At 48.1% G+C, this 18,615-nt stretch overlaps 1 protein-coding gene across 5 annotated transcripts in view; it reads left to right on the top strand.

Moving 5' to 3' along the window:
• SLC24A3 (solute carrier family 24 member 3) overlaps positions 1-12,909 on the top strand; it is a 490,708-nt gene extending 477,799 nt beyond the window's left edge. For all 5 annotated transcript variants that reach the window (XM_036323250.1, XM_036323251.1, XM_036323252.1 and 2 more), the window contains 2 exons: positions 7,373-7,438; positions 10,985-12,909. In XM_036323250.1, coding sequence (XP_036179143.1) covers positions 7,373-7,438; positions 10,985-11,134 — 216 coding nt within the window. In that variant the 3' untranslated portion in view covers positions 11,135-12,909. The remainder of the gene's footprint in view (positions 1-7,372; positions 7,439-10,984) is intronic.
• The last annotated feature ends 5,706 nt before the right edge of the window (positions 12,910-18,615 follow it).

Raw genomic sequence — 18,615 nt, forward strand, 5'->3', positions numbered from 1 at the left:
AGCTGGACTTACAGTTGGCATGCAAAGTGGGGGGTGGGGAGTGGGCGTCAGAGACAGCCTTGCAGGACTCAGCCCTTAACCTGTGGGACCTAACACTATCTGCAGGTAAATAGTGTTGGAATTGAGCTAAATTGTAGGACACTACCTGGTGCCAAAGGATTGCTTGGAGATGAGGTGAAACACACACACACACACACACACACACACACACACACACACACACACACACAGGAATTGGTGACCAGAATCTTACCTTGGCTAAATGGTTAACGTCTTTGAGCCTCAGATGTCTGTCTCATCTTTACAGAAGAAAAAAAAACCCACTTACCTCACAGAGTTGCCACTGCAGTTCAGTGCACCTGTCAATGAAAGGTCCAACCCTATAGAAAATGTTAAGAATTTATTTGAGCCAATATTTCGAGGACATGCCAAGAAGCAAGATCTCAGCAGACTGAGAAAATGCTCCAGAGAATGGCAGCTTGGCAGCTTGTTTCATGCAGCAGACTCAAAGGAGGAGACTTAGAGAGGGTTACATGAAATCAATTGGTGGTAGATCAAGGAGGCAGGAGACTGCAAACCAGGGAAATCTCTGGGATTGGATAAAAAGCAACATGGAGAAATGCATGCTTCTTTTATATTGGTGGGTATAGGATAGTTAACATTTACAGCACATAGAGATGGTAAGCAGGGGACAAGATAACAATGAGGGGCTCTGTGGTCTCCTGCTGGTAGCCTTGTGCTCTGGTACCTCAGTTGTGCCTTTGAGGGTCTGGAAAAGAAAATTCTCTGACATTTCAGAGGTATGTAATCCTAGATGCATCAGAACAATGGACAGGGCTCACTGAAGGTCAAGACTGACCTTCGCTAAGGAAATTATAGGTCTGGGACGTGACTATCCGCCATGGCCTGCCCAGTTAGGAATTTATGATCAGCCTCTGTGGTTACTTCCGGTCTCTGAGCTTGTCAGGCCTGCCACGAGTCTCCCCTGAGCTTGTGGGGTCTACTAAGTTGCCCTTCCATTCACACCACCTGTGTGGGTGGGAGCATGCTGGGAAGAAAGGACATAGGCACCCACTGCCATTGAAGTGCTTTTGTTCTGTAGGTTTATTCATTTTTCTACCTCATTTAATTGTTCAAGGAAAGAGATTCCCACCCAGTGATATTTGATAATGTAAAGTCAAGGCTAGACACACCCATTTGGAGCCTATGCCCACACAAATGTTCAAATTACCCAAATCTGAAAATGCAAAGTGACGTACAACATGTGTTCCAAGTTATAAATAAATTAGCAAAAGTCCAGGGGCTTCTTCTTTTTCTTAAAATAATTCGCTTGTTGGGTAGAGCAGACCTCAAACCATAGAAAGATTTTAAACTGTACTATGGGGAAGTCAGAGTCTTTGAGGCTGGGGGTTTTGAGTCCCCAAACTCTGTAAGATTCAGTTTTATGAACCACATACACACATGAAACTAGATATGAATGGGTCTCTGTATGTATCCTGTGAAAAATATACATACATCACGAGCTAAATTCCTGTCGACTTTGGAACCAGCCAGCCTTCTGTTCCTCAGCAACGCCTGCCAAGAGGGAATTGGAGAATGAAAATGCATAGTTTTGAAGGCAAGAGACATGAAAACAATGCTAAATGTTGTGGTTGAATAACCCAGTTACACCTTGCCTGCTCTCGGGTGGGCATCGCCATGGAGATTTTCTGCCTTTGTGCTTGATGGGGCTTTGCATCTGTGATGCAGGAAGCAGGGAAACAATTGTTTATATAAACACTGCACACGGTTGGAGCTCAAAGTCTTTTCCAAAGGGAGTCCAGAGATGTTATCTGACTCAGCACACCCAACAAACCAGTTTTTGAGGGGGCTGAGTTCAATTTGCTGCCATCAAGGAAAGTTATTGGGTGATGGAAATATTTTATATTCTCACTGAGATATGGATTACATGGGTACATGCATTTATTAAAACTTATCTAATAGTACAATTGCTGGATAAAAATCTGTGCATTTGACTGTATGCAAATTATGCCTCAATTTTAAAAAATGTGAGGCTCCCTCTCACTTTGCTGCTTGAAAAGATCAGCTAAAAGCCACTACTCACCATGGTCAGTCTCCCCATCCAATTTTCCACTCTTGCCCCTGGCCAGCAGCCTCACTGCCCCCAAGGTGGGCGTGCACACACACACATACAGGCACGATCCGCATTACCTGCAGATGAGTGTGTGGGGCAGGAGGAAGTAAGGTGTGTGGCATGAGGAAAAAATTAGGGCCCACGCACGCATCTGCCCTCTGCACTGGGGCTAGCTGGGAAGATTAAAAGGTGACTCAGGCAAAGAATGTGACCAAGATCAGCTTCAGATGGGGGATAGGACCAGCAGGGGACCAGTAAACATATAAAAGGTGAAAGGACTTCAGGAGAGATGGGCTGAGTAGAGGTGGGAAAGAGGTGTGTGTCCCATCTGACTAGACAGAAGATCCCAAAAGGGAGATGGGAGTGCGCTGAGGTGGGAAAGGTGGACTGCAGTTTGGAGAGGCCCTGGGTACCCACCCACAGACCGGATGCTAGGATGAGAGAGACAGCCTCAGGGGTCTCAGCAGAGTCCCCGGTTGTCCTTATTCTCTTCATTAATAGTTCTCCTACCTGTGAAAAGGAGCCTTTATAGGTCTCTTTTCATTTTGTTTGTGTTATCAAGTCAATGCTGATAGCCCAAAGCTGGAAGCCTCCCAGATGTCCATCAACCAGAGAATAATTAGACACATTGTGAATAGTTATGTTGTATGACAAGAAATGAGCTATTGCTGCAGTGAAAGCCATGAGGGACTCTTTAAGAGAATTCCTGCATAAAAAAGTGCACACCATTCATTTAAGTTTCTAGGGCTGGCTAAGCCAGCCTATGGGAGAGCCGCTTAGAGCAGTGACTGCCCCTGGGGCAGACAGAGGGCACATGAGAACTTTTGTGGGCGATGGAAGTGCTGAAAATCATGGCTGCATGCATTTCTCATAACACACTGAATGGTGAAATTATGATTTGTGAATTTCACCAAATGGAAATTTCATCTGAAAGTAAAAGACCCATGAACCACAATTGACCCCTATTTAACACGTACCAGATGTCGGTTGGAGTGTTTAGGAGTGAAGTGCACTAGCTTCTGCAGCTTACGTTGTAGTTCATTAAAAAAAAAAGATAGTATCATATATATATATATATATATATATATATATATATATATATATTATTGATTTTTTACAAAGAAGAAGGGAGAGGGATAGAAAGCCAGAAACATCAATGAGAGAGATCGATCAGCTGCCTCCTACACACCCCCCAGTGGGGATGTGCCCACAACCAAGGTACATGCCCTTGACCGGAATCGAACCTGGGACCCCTGAGTCCGCAGGCCGACACTCTATCCACTGAGCCAAACCGGTTCGGCTTTTTTCTTTTTTTTTTTAATATATTTAATTGATTTTTTATTTTATTTATTTTTTTATTTTTTTATTTTTTTTATTTTTTTAACAGAGAGGAAGGGAGAGGGATAGAGAGTTAGAAGCATCCATCAGCTGCCCCCTACACACCTCCTACTGGGGATGTGCCCGCAATCAAGGTACATGCCCTTGACCGGAATCGAACCTGGGACCCTTCAGTCCGCAGGCCAACGCTCTATCCACTGAGCCAAACCAGTTAAGGTATCTTTCAACTTGATTGAGTGATTGAAAACTTTCATAATAAAATGCTGAGCAACAACAACCAAAAAAAAGCAAACAAACAAAACAAACAAACAGCTATACACGGAATAAACCAGTGGGGCCAGGAGACAGGGAATGCTGGGCAGGGATTGCATTGTTTCTGGAACATCAGGTGCCCAGGGCCTGTCTGCTGCCAGCCTCCCTCTGACCAGTCCACCCTGCCCCACAGAAATGATGGCCCGTTTGTAAACCACAATCAAAATGCCACCTGGAAAGTACCCATTATCCAGTCACCGATGATGTGTTAAGCACGTGGTCTGTGTTCAGCTCTGTGACAGGTGGAGGATAGTCAGACATGGTTCCCACCCTCCTTGTGTGCCATCTCCCCCATGGAGCAGCCAGGGGTCCCAGGGAAGTGGGCCCAGGCAGTTCCTGAGTGAGTGGAGAATAATGGCCCACCCTTACCGAGAATTTATTCTACACCAGATTCTGTTCAAGCCTAACGGGGAGGGGCAGGAAAGTCCTGCAACCACCCCATAAGGTGGGAACTGTGTTATCCCATTTTACAGGTTAGAAATCTGAGGCTTGAAGAAGTCAAGTGCAGCAGGTGAGTGACTAGACAGGGATTCAGAAACCAGGACGCTGGGACTGCGGCTCATGGCCTGAACTAGGGGTCTGCAGACTGTTTCCAGAAAGGGACAGAGGGGAAATATTTTAAGGCCATGGGCTGTGCAGTCTCTGCCCAGCTACTCGAGTCTGCCATCATAGCATGAAAGCAGCTGTAGACAATGTATAAATGATGAGCTGAGTGCCAATAAGCTGTTATTTATAAAAACAGGCAATGGGCCACGTTTGGCCCGTGGGTCATAGTTTGCCAACTTCTGTCCCAAACCACCCACAACTTCCAGTGGCTGGGAGGCTTTTGAGTTGGACCAGAGGCAACTGAAGGAAACCTAGTTCCTAGTTCCTTCATGTGGAAGTGTGAGCGTCAGACAGGAAGGAATCAATACCGGCTTTAAGAGCCTGGGTCTCTAATTAAGAATGACAAACAATCCATCCCTGGGCAGCTCTTTACCAAAGGAAGCTGCAGAGAAACAGTGGAAAATACTCAGAAACCACACAAGAGTTGGTTGTATTTGGTCTTTAGAGCCATGTTTAGAATGTTAGCAGCACTGACTTCATATGAATGTAGAAAAAGTCAAGGTCAAAAGCCATGTTTGAATGTAATTCATTTTGAAAACACTTCGCCAAAGAATTTTCCTGCTTGTGGCTGTGCTGTCATTGGCTCTTGGTTTCTAAGGGCAGGCAATCATTTTACTCAACTCCTGTTGCTGACAAGGATGCGACCCTGGAGTTCAGAGGGTGCCATGGGCTGGAAGTGGATTGACTCCATACTTACAAGAATCCACGTGCTGTTAAAATTAACAGCTCAGAGGATTTTCTGAGTGTGTGTTCCATTTCCGGGTGGACCCAAGGACCATGTGACAGAGGACAGCGCTGGTGGGCTGTTCCTCACTCCCCGTGGAGCCACCTTCTTGCTCTGAGGGCCCCCCCTTGGACACTGGTCAGGGTCCATGTGGGATTGTCAGAGTCAGTGTGGACAGACTACTTTGGGGGCAGAGACCCTCTTTCAGCACAGCATTTGTGATGTACTCCTGCTTAGTAGCCTCTTTATTCCATCCCAGCTGATGAAAGGAGGAAACGAACCACAGCCTGGCTGAGGGTTTGCCGGAAGTTCAGGTACTAGCTGGCCTGGGGTGGCTGATTCCTCATTTTTCCACCCTGAATTCACTGGGCCTACCCATTGCTCTAGTGTCACAGAGATTAAGATGTGAGTCCTTGATTCTTAGGAAGGTACTTGGTGGCTGGGGCCAAGCAGATGGTTAGCTCACACAGACTGTGCAGGCAGAGGAGAGTCCGGTCCATTCCGTCGCTTATGGAGATGCTCACGGGGCCTCACAGAAAGGCCCAGCTGGCGTAGCTCAGTGGTTGAGCATTGACTTCTGACCAGGAGGTCACAGTTCCATTCCTGGTCAGGACACATGCCTGGGTTGCAGGCTTGAACCCCAGTAGGGGGCATGCAGGTGGCAACTGATCAATGATTCTCTTGCATTGTTTCTATCTCTCTCTCCCTCTCCCTTCCTCTCTGAAATAAAAAGAAAGAAAAAAAGAAAGGGTTGGCTGTTTAGGGCATGAGGATGTGGTGCCCCATCACCAAAGACGAACCAAGCGTAAACCAAGCAAACCCACTTACGGAGTCATCCTCTTGTTCCCATACCTACACCGCAGGGGTGAACTGGTGAAAGGGTGGGAAGAGCTACCTTGAACTTTGTCCGAAGAACCCCAAACCACTCCTCCTAATAATCACCACTTTGTTCTCTAATTGACATGATCAACCTGCCTCATTTTTCTATGAACACAGGCGAGCCTTTGACTCCCAGTAGGACAGTGTACATTGTGGGGAGGGGGGAGGCTCTGGTCCCTAAACCTGGCTACACATAAGACTTCCCAAGAGAACTGGTGAAAAATGAATGTCAAAGTCCCATCCCCAGAAGCAAATTTAGCCTCAGTACTTTCTGTAAGTCATTGGTTCTTAAGTCCCTGGAGGGCTTGTTAAAGCACAGATCGATGGGCCCCGCCCTCATAGTTACTGATATAGGAGGTCGGCTGGGGCCCAAGATCCCACATTGCTAACCAGCCCCCAGGTGTGCGGCTGGTCCAGGGAAGTCTCTGTGAGCACAGCTGCTGTAAGACATGCCTCCAGTCTCAGGGCAGTGACCTCATGACCTAGGTCAGAGCAGGGAGGCATCCTCTCCACACCATGGAAGGAAAGCTAGGATCTTTGTCGGCCGGGTTGGCCCTTTAATATTCTCTACCTGCTCTGCCCAACACTACAGCCATTAATCCCATGTGGCTCTTTACATGGACATTTAAATTTATTAAAGGTAAATTTAATGTTTTGTTCTTCAGTTACATGAGCTCCTTTGCAAGTAAGTGCTCTCAGCCACATGTTCCCGACAGCTGCTACATGGGACAGCACAGATGCAGGACGTTTTGTCTTTGCAGAGAGTTCTACTGGACAGCGCTGTTCTATAAGAATTCTAAAAATTGCTGCTTTCTTTTTCTTCAAGGTTTGGCTGTTAGCCCCATTTTTTTTTCTTGGCTGTGAAAAAGAAACCAAACAAAATCCTTTTACATGTTAGCTCTTTCCTCTTTGCTTGCTCAAGATAGCAGGCCTCACCCATCTCTTCATATCAAGTTGGGGTGAAGGTCATAGACATTTTAATGCAAAAGGGATAAAAACGTTAGTAATTTTTTCCCAAAATATTGCCCCCATTACCCATGTTATGAAACCCCCCGGAGGTGAGGTCCACAGGGAAGCCTTGCGGGCAACAAGAATCAGGCAACACACAAGGAGAATTCACGGGGCCGTGTGGCAGTCCAACAGCCACCGCCACTGGAGGGAAGCCTGGGACTGGGCTGAGAGTGGACCAGACCCAGGCGTTCTCTGGGTGTTTTAGAAAGTTCACATTCCTCCCACAAGCTGTAGAGGATGGCTGGGGAGGCCTCCTTTTGTTTCGCCCCCTGTAGGAGAAAACTGGATTCACTCAGAGATGCTTGAGTGCCCCGCATTCAACACAGGCCTTTTCGGAGAGCTAATTCTGTTTCATTCTTTTGTTACAGATTCGGCTGAACAGCAGGGGACTGATCTACTCCGTGGGCTTGCTGCTGGCCTCTGTCTTTGTCACAGTAGGTTTGCAGCTCTCTCCTCACTTTCGAGCTCCCATGTTTTCCCTCCCCCACCCCCACCCCTACCCCCACCCCCCTGCAGTTTTTTGGCAACAGAGTTTGTTTGGACACCAGATGGGCTGGGCCTCCTGGTGGATCAGGACAATCAGCCTCCAGATGTTCCTTCTCCTTCGTAACTGTTTCTTCTAGAAATGGATCCTAGCAACCCACTAGCAAGCCCTCTCTTACTGAAAGGAAGCGGCCTCCTCTCAGAACATGGCCCTGTGGCATGCCAAACATAAATCATTTCATCAAAAACAAGGGGGAGACCTCACTTGTTCTGCAAAATTAGTTACAGAATAGTAGACTTTAATTAATTGTTCCAGGTTACTGAATATCTTCATAAATCCATGGATTTGACCATTACTCAGCAACTAAGAAGATATTTTATTGACAGTTCCCCTTTTATGCCATCTACTTTCTTGGCCATTACATCTCTTTGTATAATTTAACATTCCATCTCAACTGACACGTTTGGTGCAAACAAATTTGCACCAACACATGGACTGACCCACATGAAGTGTCCAGTAACATATAAGTATGCTGTTGACTTTTCACATGAAACATTGAGACACAATATGTTTTTTCCTGAAATTTTCAAGGAAATATAAACTGAGTTATACCTAGCATGTTAACGTGCATATGCTAGAGAAGGGGAATTCAGTAGGGCAGGCAGGAAGGAGGAGAGGTCATCTACGGGATCAAGAAGGGAGTCAAATGTCAAGGTTTTACAAAAGCAAATACTTACTATACAAAAGTGAAAATCTATATAATTTATTCTTTTGACATTCTTCAGGCCATATGACTTAGGGTTATGATACTTGTAATAGCCACACACTGTGCTTAATAGTCTGCATATATTTTCCCATTTGGAGCTCACCACACCCCCATGAGCTGGTCACTAATATCAGCTCCATTGTGCTGATGACAGTAGGGAAGTTGACACCAAATGATGGAGGAGCAAGCTGTCTGACAGGGCACGCTTGTAGCACAGTGCTTCTCCTTCCACTGGCTGTAGTTGTACATTTATAGGAGATCGGTCTACCGCTCGCTGGGCTTTTGAAATGGGGCTGTGGGAAGATGGAAGAGAAGTAGGTTTGGGGAACAAGAGCAATTTCAAGCATCTTAAGTTTGCAGTACGTATTTGACTCTAAGTGGGGAGGCCAAGAGAGCCATTGGAAAGATGAGTCTGGGTTCAGGAGAAGTGTCCAAGCTGGTGACACCGGAATGTAGATGGTATTTAAAACCATGCAATTGGATGAGCTCACCAAGGGAGTGAGCATAGACAGGAAAGAGAAGAGCCTTAAGATCCGAGTCAGAATGATGAGGATAAAACCACAAAAGAAACAGAGAAAGAGCATTCGGAGAGGTAAGAGGAAAACCAGAAGAGTGTGGCAATGGGAAGTCATGTGGAGAAGGTGCTTCACGGTGGAGTGATCTGTGCTGTTGAGGGAGAGAGTCCCGAGTGTTGGCCATTAGGGTTAGAAATGTAGAGTCATCCGTGCTCTTGACATGGTGGCTTGCAGAGCAGTGGGGCAGAAGGTTGAGTGGAATAAGTTAGCGGAGAATGGAAGGAGAAAAACTGGAGGCAACTGGTATTTACAACTCTTTCAAGTTACCTTGCTGTAAAGAGAGCAGAGAAATGGAAACCCAGAAAAGTGTAGATGAGAGAGATAGCAGCATTCTTTTATGCTAATTGGAATAATGCAAGGATGGGGTTGGGGAGTGGAGATGAAAGAGAGACAATTGCTGGAGCCATGACCTTAAGCAGTACAAGGAGGTGGGGAGATGTCATGCCCACATGGAAGAATGGGCTGTGGACTTTTCTGTGGGCAGGACTGTGGGCTGTGGGTCATTAACCGAGGGAAGGTGGGCAGGTAGATGTGGTGGCAGGAGCTCTGTGAAATGGGAACAAGGTCATGAGCTGACAGTGAGAATAGAGAAGGGAATGTTGGCCACTTAAAGAGAGAGGAGAGGCCTGAAATAGCTGTCTAAGAAAGGGAGAGATGGCGGACTAGGAAATGTGGATGATTGCCATAAGGCATGAATGGCCCACTTAAGGTTTGTGGTCTTAAATTTAAAATGAGGCCCATCAGCCCATCAGCCTGGCCAGCATTTTCCTCCAGCCCAAGTCAGCTGCAAGGAAGCAGCATGTAGTACATGGAAGCTTGGCATGAACCAAAGGGCTATGGCTTAACCGGCAAAGACCACAAAGCTACAGGTAGGCCAAGGAATGGAGGCGGATGCCAAGGAGTGACTGTAGCAATTGCTGAAGGAACTTAGGGGGGGTAAGGATGGAACAGGGTACAAGGTGGGTGAAGTACAATGAAACAGTGATGGTTTCAGTGAATTCTGGGTAGTGGGTTCTGGGAGTTGTAGAGAGTTGAGGTACCAGAATGGAGCAAGCAGGAAAGACAGAAAATTGCCAGGAGAAAATGGGGTGTTTGAGCCAGGTGGGGTGGCTCAACGGTTGAGCGTCAACCCATGTACCAAGAGGTCACTAGTTCAAATCCCAGTCAAAAGGCATGTCCAGTTTGGGTTCCCCAGTGGGGGTCGTGCAGGAAGCAGCCAACCTATGTTGATGTTTCTCTCTCATTGATAAATCAATAAAAACATATTTAAAAAAATAAAGTGGGATGTTTGACAAGCCCTAGGCAGCAGGGATGTCCAACAGAACCCTCCACAGTGCTGGAGATGTCTTGTATCTGCTCTGGACAGTGGTCACTGGCCACCTGTGGGCATTAAGCACTTGAAATGTGGCTAGTGCAGCTGAGGAGCTCAGCTTCTGATTTTATCTGATTTACATGTAAATGTGGGTGACCACGTGTGGCTAGTGGATATAGCACAGGTCGAGGGTGTGGCGTGGGAGTGAGGGGCTAAAATAGGGTGGAGGGCAAGGACTCAAGAGACCTGGTATTGGGTAGGTCGCCCTGGTGGATCCTTAAATCACTAAAGGGACAACTGGAGTGCCTGCCGACCACAGGAGCGGCAGTGAGGGGGGACTTAGGGCCCTGAGGAATGCCAGGAGTGCCCAGGGTTGACTGCAAGAAGGAAGGTACAGTGTGGCTGTTGGGAGACTTTAGCTTCTAAGAGGAAAAAGGAAAAGGGAATGGAAGCAGCAATGAGGAGCAAGGGGGACTTCTTCCTGGCCTACAGGCACAGGGACTTGAAGAGGTGAAGCCACCCCCTGCCCCTGTGGGAAGGAGAGCTAAGGTCATATTGGGACAAAAGGGTCAAGTGTCAGAAGGGGTGATGCCAGCACCAAGCGGTACAGGGCTGGAGTCCAGGGAAGGAGAGGCGGCTGCTGTGACTATCTTTGTTCCTCTCATTATTATGACTTTTTCAAGTGATTTTCCCACAGCCAGCAGGCTCTGACTTTCCCTCTTCTTGATTATGATGGTCTTACGTTCCACGATATGAAAGATGGACTTTGTGGGCCGAGAGAGAAGCCGTGCCCCGCCCCAGGGCCCCCCGGCTGCTGCCCGCTGACCCCTCTGTGTGTTGCAGGTGTTTGGCGTTCACCTGAACAAGTGGCAGCTGGACAAGAAGCTGGGGTGTGGATGCCTTTTCCTGTACGGCGTGTTCCTATGCTTCTCCATCATGACGGAGTTCAACGTGTTCACCTTCGTGAACTTGCCCATGTGCGGGGAACACTGATCCACCGGGCCGCCCACCGAGGCTCCATTCCTTCTTTTCTGTGCAATACAAGACCCGGCCGCACCCCGAGTCATACGGGCCTCCAGGGCCGGGCTTCCATCTCTCCCTTGCTGTTCACAGGCCTCCGCTCCTGCCTCAGCGGCCCAGGCGCTCCCTGCCCCCCCCCTCGCCCCTCCTCCTCCTGGGGACCTACCTGCCACCCAGCCTTTCTTGCCCACCCCTTCCTGCCCCCTCGGTGTGAAGACTTTTCAATATCCACGTGAATTTTCAAGCTCCATTTTGAACAGTGACTGAGATTCTAGAAAAACTGGCTGCTAACTGGCCCAAGCCAGGCAAAACTTATTACAATCCCTCCTCCTTTTTTAAGTTATTGGATGGAAGACTAACCTAATGTATGGCCTGGGACTGTCAAAGAGCTAGCGAGGAGAGGGTACATTGATTATAGGGGGTGCTTGGGATTTTGTTCTGTTTTCAGGTGATTCCTAGGTTATGGGTTTGGAGGGTTGAATCTCTTTGAAGGGGGCTCTCCCTTCTGCCCCTTTTCTTCCAGAGATCAAGAGCTTCTCTTGCATCTTCTTCCCCTGGGCTCTGGATTGGTAGATGAGCTACAGGTTGTCCCCGCTGTGTCTTGGGATCAGATCCCAAGCATGTTGGAGCATGCATGGATCTAGCGCTTAGTAGAGGAACAGTTGAGCCAGGCCACCGGAAAAGATGCATGACATTTCATACCCAAGTGTGCCCCCACAGGCCCACAGGAGTAACCTAGGGAGCACAAGGTTTTCTGAGGAAGAAGGCAGCTTCCCACATGTCCATTATGACCTTCACTTTCTCACTAGGTTCTTTCTAGTCTTTTAAGCAATAGTTCTAGCCTGCCTGAGGCCTTTGTCGAGGGTCCCTGGTTGAACATCTATTTGTGAGGTACCAGGCAGTCAGCAGCCGAAGCTTCCCGACCTGTGAGTCCCTGAGATGTGCTGTCATTGCTTGACATTTGGGGTGACAGGGAGTGACCCAGAGGCCACCACTGCTTTTTGTGCAGGAATTACAGACACTGGTTTCTTGGAAAATGGAGAGAAGCGCACTTTGCACAGACATCGTCAATAAAGTCCCAATTTGCCACTTGGTACTGAGTACACTGGACCCTGAAAGCTGGCTCTTGGGCCAGCGTCCTTCCTCCAGGACACCATGGCCAAGCTGCCCAGCTCCACCCGTCCCCTCCTGGAGGGATGGCAAGGGAAGGAGAAAACAGAACTGACATCTTTGAAACCACAGAATGTGCTAAATGCAGACAAGCTCAAGGGCATAAGTTATTGTGACCATCGTTGCCAATCACTGCTCAACAGCCCTGCTAGATTTTGTATGATGCTGAATTATTATGCAGACTAATTCCACCAGTTGAGACCCACCCATGCTTGTTACACGTGTATTTATTGAAACTGTGGACTCTTGCCCGTGCTCCCCCTATATTTACTTTAAGCACTGATCACTTATAATTCATTCGGTATGGTTTTCTCTGTCCCTTGTACTACACATTCTGGTCTGAATTGTAAAAATAACCTGCTACAAATTGGTCGAACGTCTCTGTCGAGGGTGCGAAAGGAGGCGAGCATTAGCCAATGGGGCACCTAGCTGATGGAGGCCCGGGAGAGGAAATCACCAATTTGGGCTCTCAGAGCTAAGACACACTCAATGATTCTGTTGCACATTTTGCACTGGTTTATGGCGATTGTTTTCTTGGACGGATAGTGTAAAATAAACTTCTCTGTTCTGTATCCTTTCTTGAGCAGTGCGCGTTACTTTCTCATCGGATTCTGGAGTGTTGCCTGTTTGGCATTGAGGAGATGCAATGCAAGGGGAAAAAATCACAGTCCCCATGGGGTCAGGTATTTCGCCCTTCTGTGTCTGGGTGGACTCACCTGGGAAGCTGGTAAATGTCTGGTGGATTACAAGTACGAAGTGGCAAGTCATGGATCCCCTCTAAATCCAGAACGGTCTTCTGACCTATGGTCCTGTGGATCACGTGTGACATTACGTTAGAGAGCTTTCTTTCAGCTGGACATGAGAGGAAGAGCATGCCAGTACTGATGACCTTCAGCAATGCTCAAGGTCACCATCCCATCTGAAAACCCTGTTCTTGTCCTGCTTGACTCTCAAGGAAGAATTAATTCCCCAGATCTGAAAGCAGACCAAGGTGAGTGAACACATCAGGTTTCCACCTGAAAGTCAACATTAATGTCTTTATAGGAACTAGGAGAAAAATATCTACCAATTCACAGCACCAACTTTTATTTAACTGTATCTAAAAATGTATTTCCAGGTGATGGAAAAACACTAGGTACTTAGCTTTGTTTTGAGTGTTTACATTTAACAATGTTTTACTAGCTTATTTGTGCATTTTGTACATATACTCTGGACATTGGACAGGGAATTTTCATCATGCTGATTAGTGCTTACAAACCATAAGATCCTTTTACATGACATATTTTGTTAGACTAGTCTTAATTAGTTTTACTTAATTAGTTTTACTCTAAGCAAAGACATTTGATCCAATGTTTGATCTTTTTAAACACATTTGCTGTGAAATCTTAGGAAACCATAATTTTATGCTAGATTTCTCAGAGTCCAAATTCTGGGATGAGGGAGAGTTTCCGTGTTTCATGCACAATGAAAGTTTCCTTTCTGAAATGAGCATTTGGCCTATTTCTGCTCTGATCTCAGCCAGACGTGAATTGTGTCTTTAGTTGTCGATTGAGAATGTGATTCTAAATGAGATGGCCGTCCAGTGATGCAGAACTGCTGATGTTGCTGTTTGCCCTGCTTCCACATGCTGGGATGCACTTGGGAGGGTTTCAGATCGGTTTGAGGGAAGAACTTCTTATCAATATCCCAAACCTGGCAGTATGGCCACAGAAACTCTCAGCATTTTTCTGGGATGTGCTAGTTTCGGTAAATTTCCCAGCCTGTGATCTCATGCACAGGGGGATGTCTCTGTGGCTCTAAACAAGGGGAGGCACACACAGGAGCTTGCACATCCTCCTAAACACATCTTAGTGGACTCCACAAGGAGGTGCTTCCAGAGCATTTTCTTTTTCTGGGAATTGTGTTCTCAATCTGGCCCAGGCCTGCTGAGGGTCACTGTCCACACACACGCCCTTCAGGTGGCCTTGGATACACTGAGAGGCCACAGCAGCACATTTTCAGAGAGCTTTTCCCCATCCCAAAAGAATAGGGAGAGTATACTTCTTAGGGAGAGTCCACTTTTATAGATACACTAGAGGCCCACTGCACAAATTCGTGTACAACTGGGGTCCGGCTGGCCCACCCTGATCGGGGCCAATCAGGCTGGGCCAGTCAGGGGGAGGGGATGGGGGAGGTTGGCCGGCATTGCCCCCTGGTCGAATTCCCGGTTGAGGGGACAATTTTCATATTAGCCTTTTATTATATAGGATGTTTTGTATTTATCTACAAAAAGACCTGAAGGCTGCTCATTGTTTTCCTGAGTCTGTTGCTTCAGAACTTGTTGTTTACAATCAGAAATCTACAGGTGATTTGAGACCATCTGTATCCCAAGCAGCAAATCTGAACTCATTTTTAACACCTAGGCTTCAAAAAAAAAGCCTAAAAGGAAGAAAAAAAAAAAAGGAGGGCAGGTGATATAAAGTCCAGACAGTTTTCACTTGTGGCATATAAGATAGGAATAACATCCAACTTGCAATACAACTTGTAATTAAATGTAGAACTTTACCTAATTGTTCATGAAAATATTCAAGATAGGATAATTATCACATTAGCAGAATATTATCCGAGTATTTTGACCTATTTCTATCAATTATTTTGAAGTAAATGGGATATTTCCATTTTGGATTTTGAATAGTCTCGTACTAATTAGTCAATCTCATTTACTTTGATATTTTCTACAATAGCTGCTCAACACACACACACACACCACTTATCTGACACCAAAACTCTGTATGAAAACAGTCCAATTGGTCTTTTAAATTTTTCCAAATATCAAGCTGTTTATTATGATACATCTTCAAGAATGGGGTGGATTTAGCCAACTTTTCTTTGATAAATAAAAACCCACGTGTCCATTACATCATCATCCAGAGATGTGGGCGTCTACAGAGATGTCAAAAAAATTAGGAACTGAGGCCATGGACGAGCAGAGATTAGCCACATGCACAAGATAAATTATGCCATCCCCTGGAATTGATTTCACATTGGACATTATGCTTAGTTTCAAATCACAGACCAGAGTAATAAGTCTTCCCCCTCAAAAAATCTTTCAGATGGCTTACTGTTGCCCCCAGGACACTTATTTTCTTAACTAGAGTCCCAGTGCATGAAATTCGTGCACTAGTAGGGTCCCTAGCAGCTGCCAGCTGGGGCCTCCCTCCCTTCCCCCAGCTGGCCCACCCCCTGGTTGAACTCCTGGAAGAACTCTGGTCAAGGGACAATTTGCATACTATGCTTTTATTATATAGACTAGAGGCCCGGTGCACAAAAATTTGTGCACTCAGAGAGGGGGGTATCCCTCAGCCTGGTCTGTGCCCTCTCGCAGTCTGGGACCCCTGGAGGATGTCCACCTGCTGGCTTAGGCCTGCTCCCCGCGGGATTAGGCCTAAGCTGGCAATCAGACATCCCTCTGGCAGCCCAGGAGCCCTGGGGGATGTCCACTTGCCAGCGGGGAGCAGACCTAAGCTGCAGTCTGACATCCTTAGTGCTGCTGAGGAGGCAGGAGAGGCTTCCACCACCACCGCTGTACTGGCAGCCATCAGCCTGGCTTGTGGCTGAGCAGAGCTCGCCCTGTGGGAGCCACTGACCACCAGGGGGCAGCTCCTGCATTGAGCATCTGCCCCCTGGTGGTCAGTGTGTGTCATAGTGACCAATCATTTCCAGTCGTTCTGCTGTTAGGGTCAGTTTGCATATTACCCTTTTATTATATAGGATAGAGGCCTGGTGCATGGGTGGGGGCCAGCTGGTTTGCCCTGATGGGTGTCCCAGATCAGGGTTGGGATTCCACTGGGGTGCCTGGCCAGCCTGGGTGAGGGGCTGATGGCTGTCTGCAGCTGGTCACACCCCCTTCAGGGTGGGGGTCCCCACTGTGGTGCCTGGCCAGCCTGGGTGAGGGGCTGATGGCTTTTTGCAGGCTGCTCAAGGCCCCCCCAGTGGGGACCCTCACCCCATGGAGGTTTGGCCAGCTTGAGTGAGGGGCTGATGGCTGTTTCCAGGCTGGCCACACCCCTTTTAGGGTGGGGGGTCCCCACTGGGGTGCCTGGCCAGCCTGGGTGAGGGGCTGAGGGCTGTTTTCAGGCTGGCCAAGTCCCCCCAGCGACGGAAGCTCCCAGCCTCTCCTTTTTTTCTTTTTTATTCTGGGATTTACCTTCTATAATGGAAACTTTGAAGCCTTGAGAGGAGCTCAGAGCCGGCCAGGGCGGGTGGGAAGCTTGGCTTCCTCCATTGCCAGGGCAACCCACTCCTGCTTGCTCCAGCTTTGTGGCCACGGCTGGCTGAAAGCAGGTATCTGGGGTTTATTTACCTTCTATAATTGAAACTTTGTTGCTTTGAGTGGAGCTCAGAGCCAGCCAGGGTGGGCAGGAGGGAAGCTTGGCTTCCTCCATCATTGGGGCAACCAAGCCTTCTGCTCGCTCCAGCCCCATGGCTACCAGCTACCATCTTGGTTGGATTAATTTGCATATAGTCGCTCTGATTGGCTGGTGGGCATGGCTTAAGGCATAGCAAAGGTACGGTCAATTTGCGTCTTTGTCTTTTATTAGTGTAGACTAGAGGCCCGGTGCACAAAAATTTGTGCACTCAGGGGGAGGGGGGCCCTCAGCCCGACCTGTGCCCTCTCGCAGTCTGGGACCCCTTGGGAGATAACGACCTGCTGGCTTAGGCCTGCTCCCGGGTGGCAGAGGGCAGGCCCAATCCCTAGGTGCAGCCCCTGGTCGGGCTCAGAGCAGGGCCAATTGGGGAGTTGGGGCGTCACCCCCTGTCATGCACAGAGCAGGGCAGATCGGGAGGTTGCGATGCCACCCTCAGTCACGCTCAGGGTAGGGCCAGTTGGGGGGTTGGGGCACTGCCCCCTGTCACACTCAAGGCAGGGTCGATGGGGAGGTTGCAGTGCCACCCCCTGTCAAGCACAGAGCAGGGCCCATCAGGGGGGTTGGGGCTCCATACCCTGTCACACACCGAGCAGGGCCCATCAGGGGGTTGGGGAGCTCCCCCCTGTCATGCACAGAGCAGGGCGGATCAGGGGGTTGGGGCACCACCCTCTATCACCCACAGAGCAGGGCCAATCAGGGGGTTGGGGTGCCGCCACTCTCACACTCAGGGCAGGGCCGATGGGGAGGTTATGGCTCTACCCCGTCACACACAGAGCAGGGCCCGTGGGGGTGGGGGGGGTTGGGGCACCGCTCCCTGTCACACACAGAGCAGGGCCAATCAGGGGGTTGAGGCGCCGCACCCTGTCACACACAGAGCCGCAGGGCGATCAGGGGGTTTGGGCGCTACCCCGTGTCACACTGATCCCGGTGCCAGGAGGCCTCTCAGCTACGCTGATCTCGGTGCTGGGAGGCATATTACCCTTTTACTATATAGGATAGAGGCCTGGTGCACGGGTGGGGGCCGGCTGGTTTACCCTGAAGGGTGTCCTGGATCAGTGTGGGGGTCCCCACTGGGGTGCCTGGCCAGTCTGGGTGAGGGGCTGAGGGCTGTTTTCAGGCTGACGAGTGACTGAAGCTCCCAACTGCTCATTTTTTTCTTTTTTTTTTTTATTCTGGGCCAGCTTTAGCTCTGGCTCCAGCTCTGAGGCCTCTGCTGCTGAAAGCAGGTATCTGGTTTGTTTGGGTTCTATAATCGAAACACTGTACCAACTCCAGCTCTGAGATCCCGGCGGGCTGAAAGCAGGGTTCTGGGGTTTTGTTTAGCTTCTATATTTGTAACAATGTTTCAAACTGCAAGCTCAGAGGCCGGCAAGGCAGGCAGGGAACATTGGTTTCCTCCGTCACTAAAGCAAGCAAGCCTCATGTTAGCTTCAAGCTGCCTGGCTGCTGGTCGCCATCTTGGCTGGCAGTTAATTTGTATATCTCGCTGATTAGCCAATGGGAAGGGTAGTGGACGTATGCTAATTACCATGTTTCTCTTTTATTAGATAGGATAAGCTATGCCCAATAATCCCATTACCTTAAAAAATTTTTATTGAACCTCAATTTAGCAACACTAAGTTGTGGAGATTTTAAATATAGTGACTAGTCATAGTTGATACTCATTTTGTTTTTGGTCTTCATTTTTGCAACAGGTAGGAGAGGGAGGAAGATTTAAGACTACAGTTTTGACAAATATGCCATTTAATGCATAAGTTATTGACATAAATGCATGCATATTTACATGAATCACATTTTTTCTTTATATAACCCTCAACTTATCCTGTTTACTCAAAGCTGAATTTGGTGATGTCATATCTTCTGGTTTGTTGGGGT

Source organism: Myotis myotis, unplaced genomic scaffold (assembly GCF_014108235.1).
Source record: "Myotis myotis isolate mMyoMyo1 unplaced genomic scaffold, mMyoMyo1.p scaffold_m19_p_9, whole genome shotgun sequence".
NCBI lineage: Eukaryota > Metazoa > Chordata > Mammalia > Chiroptera > Vespertilionidae > Myotis > Myotis myotis.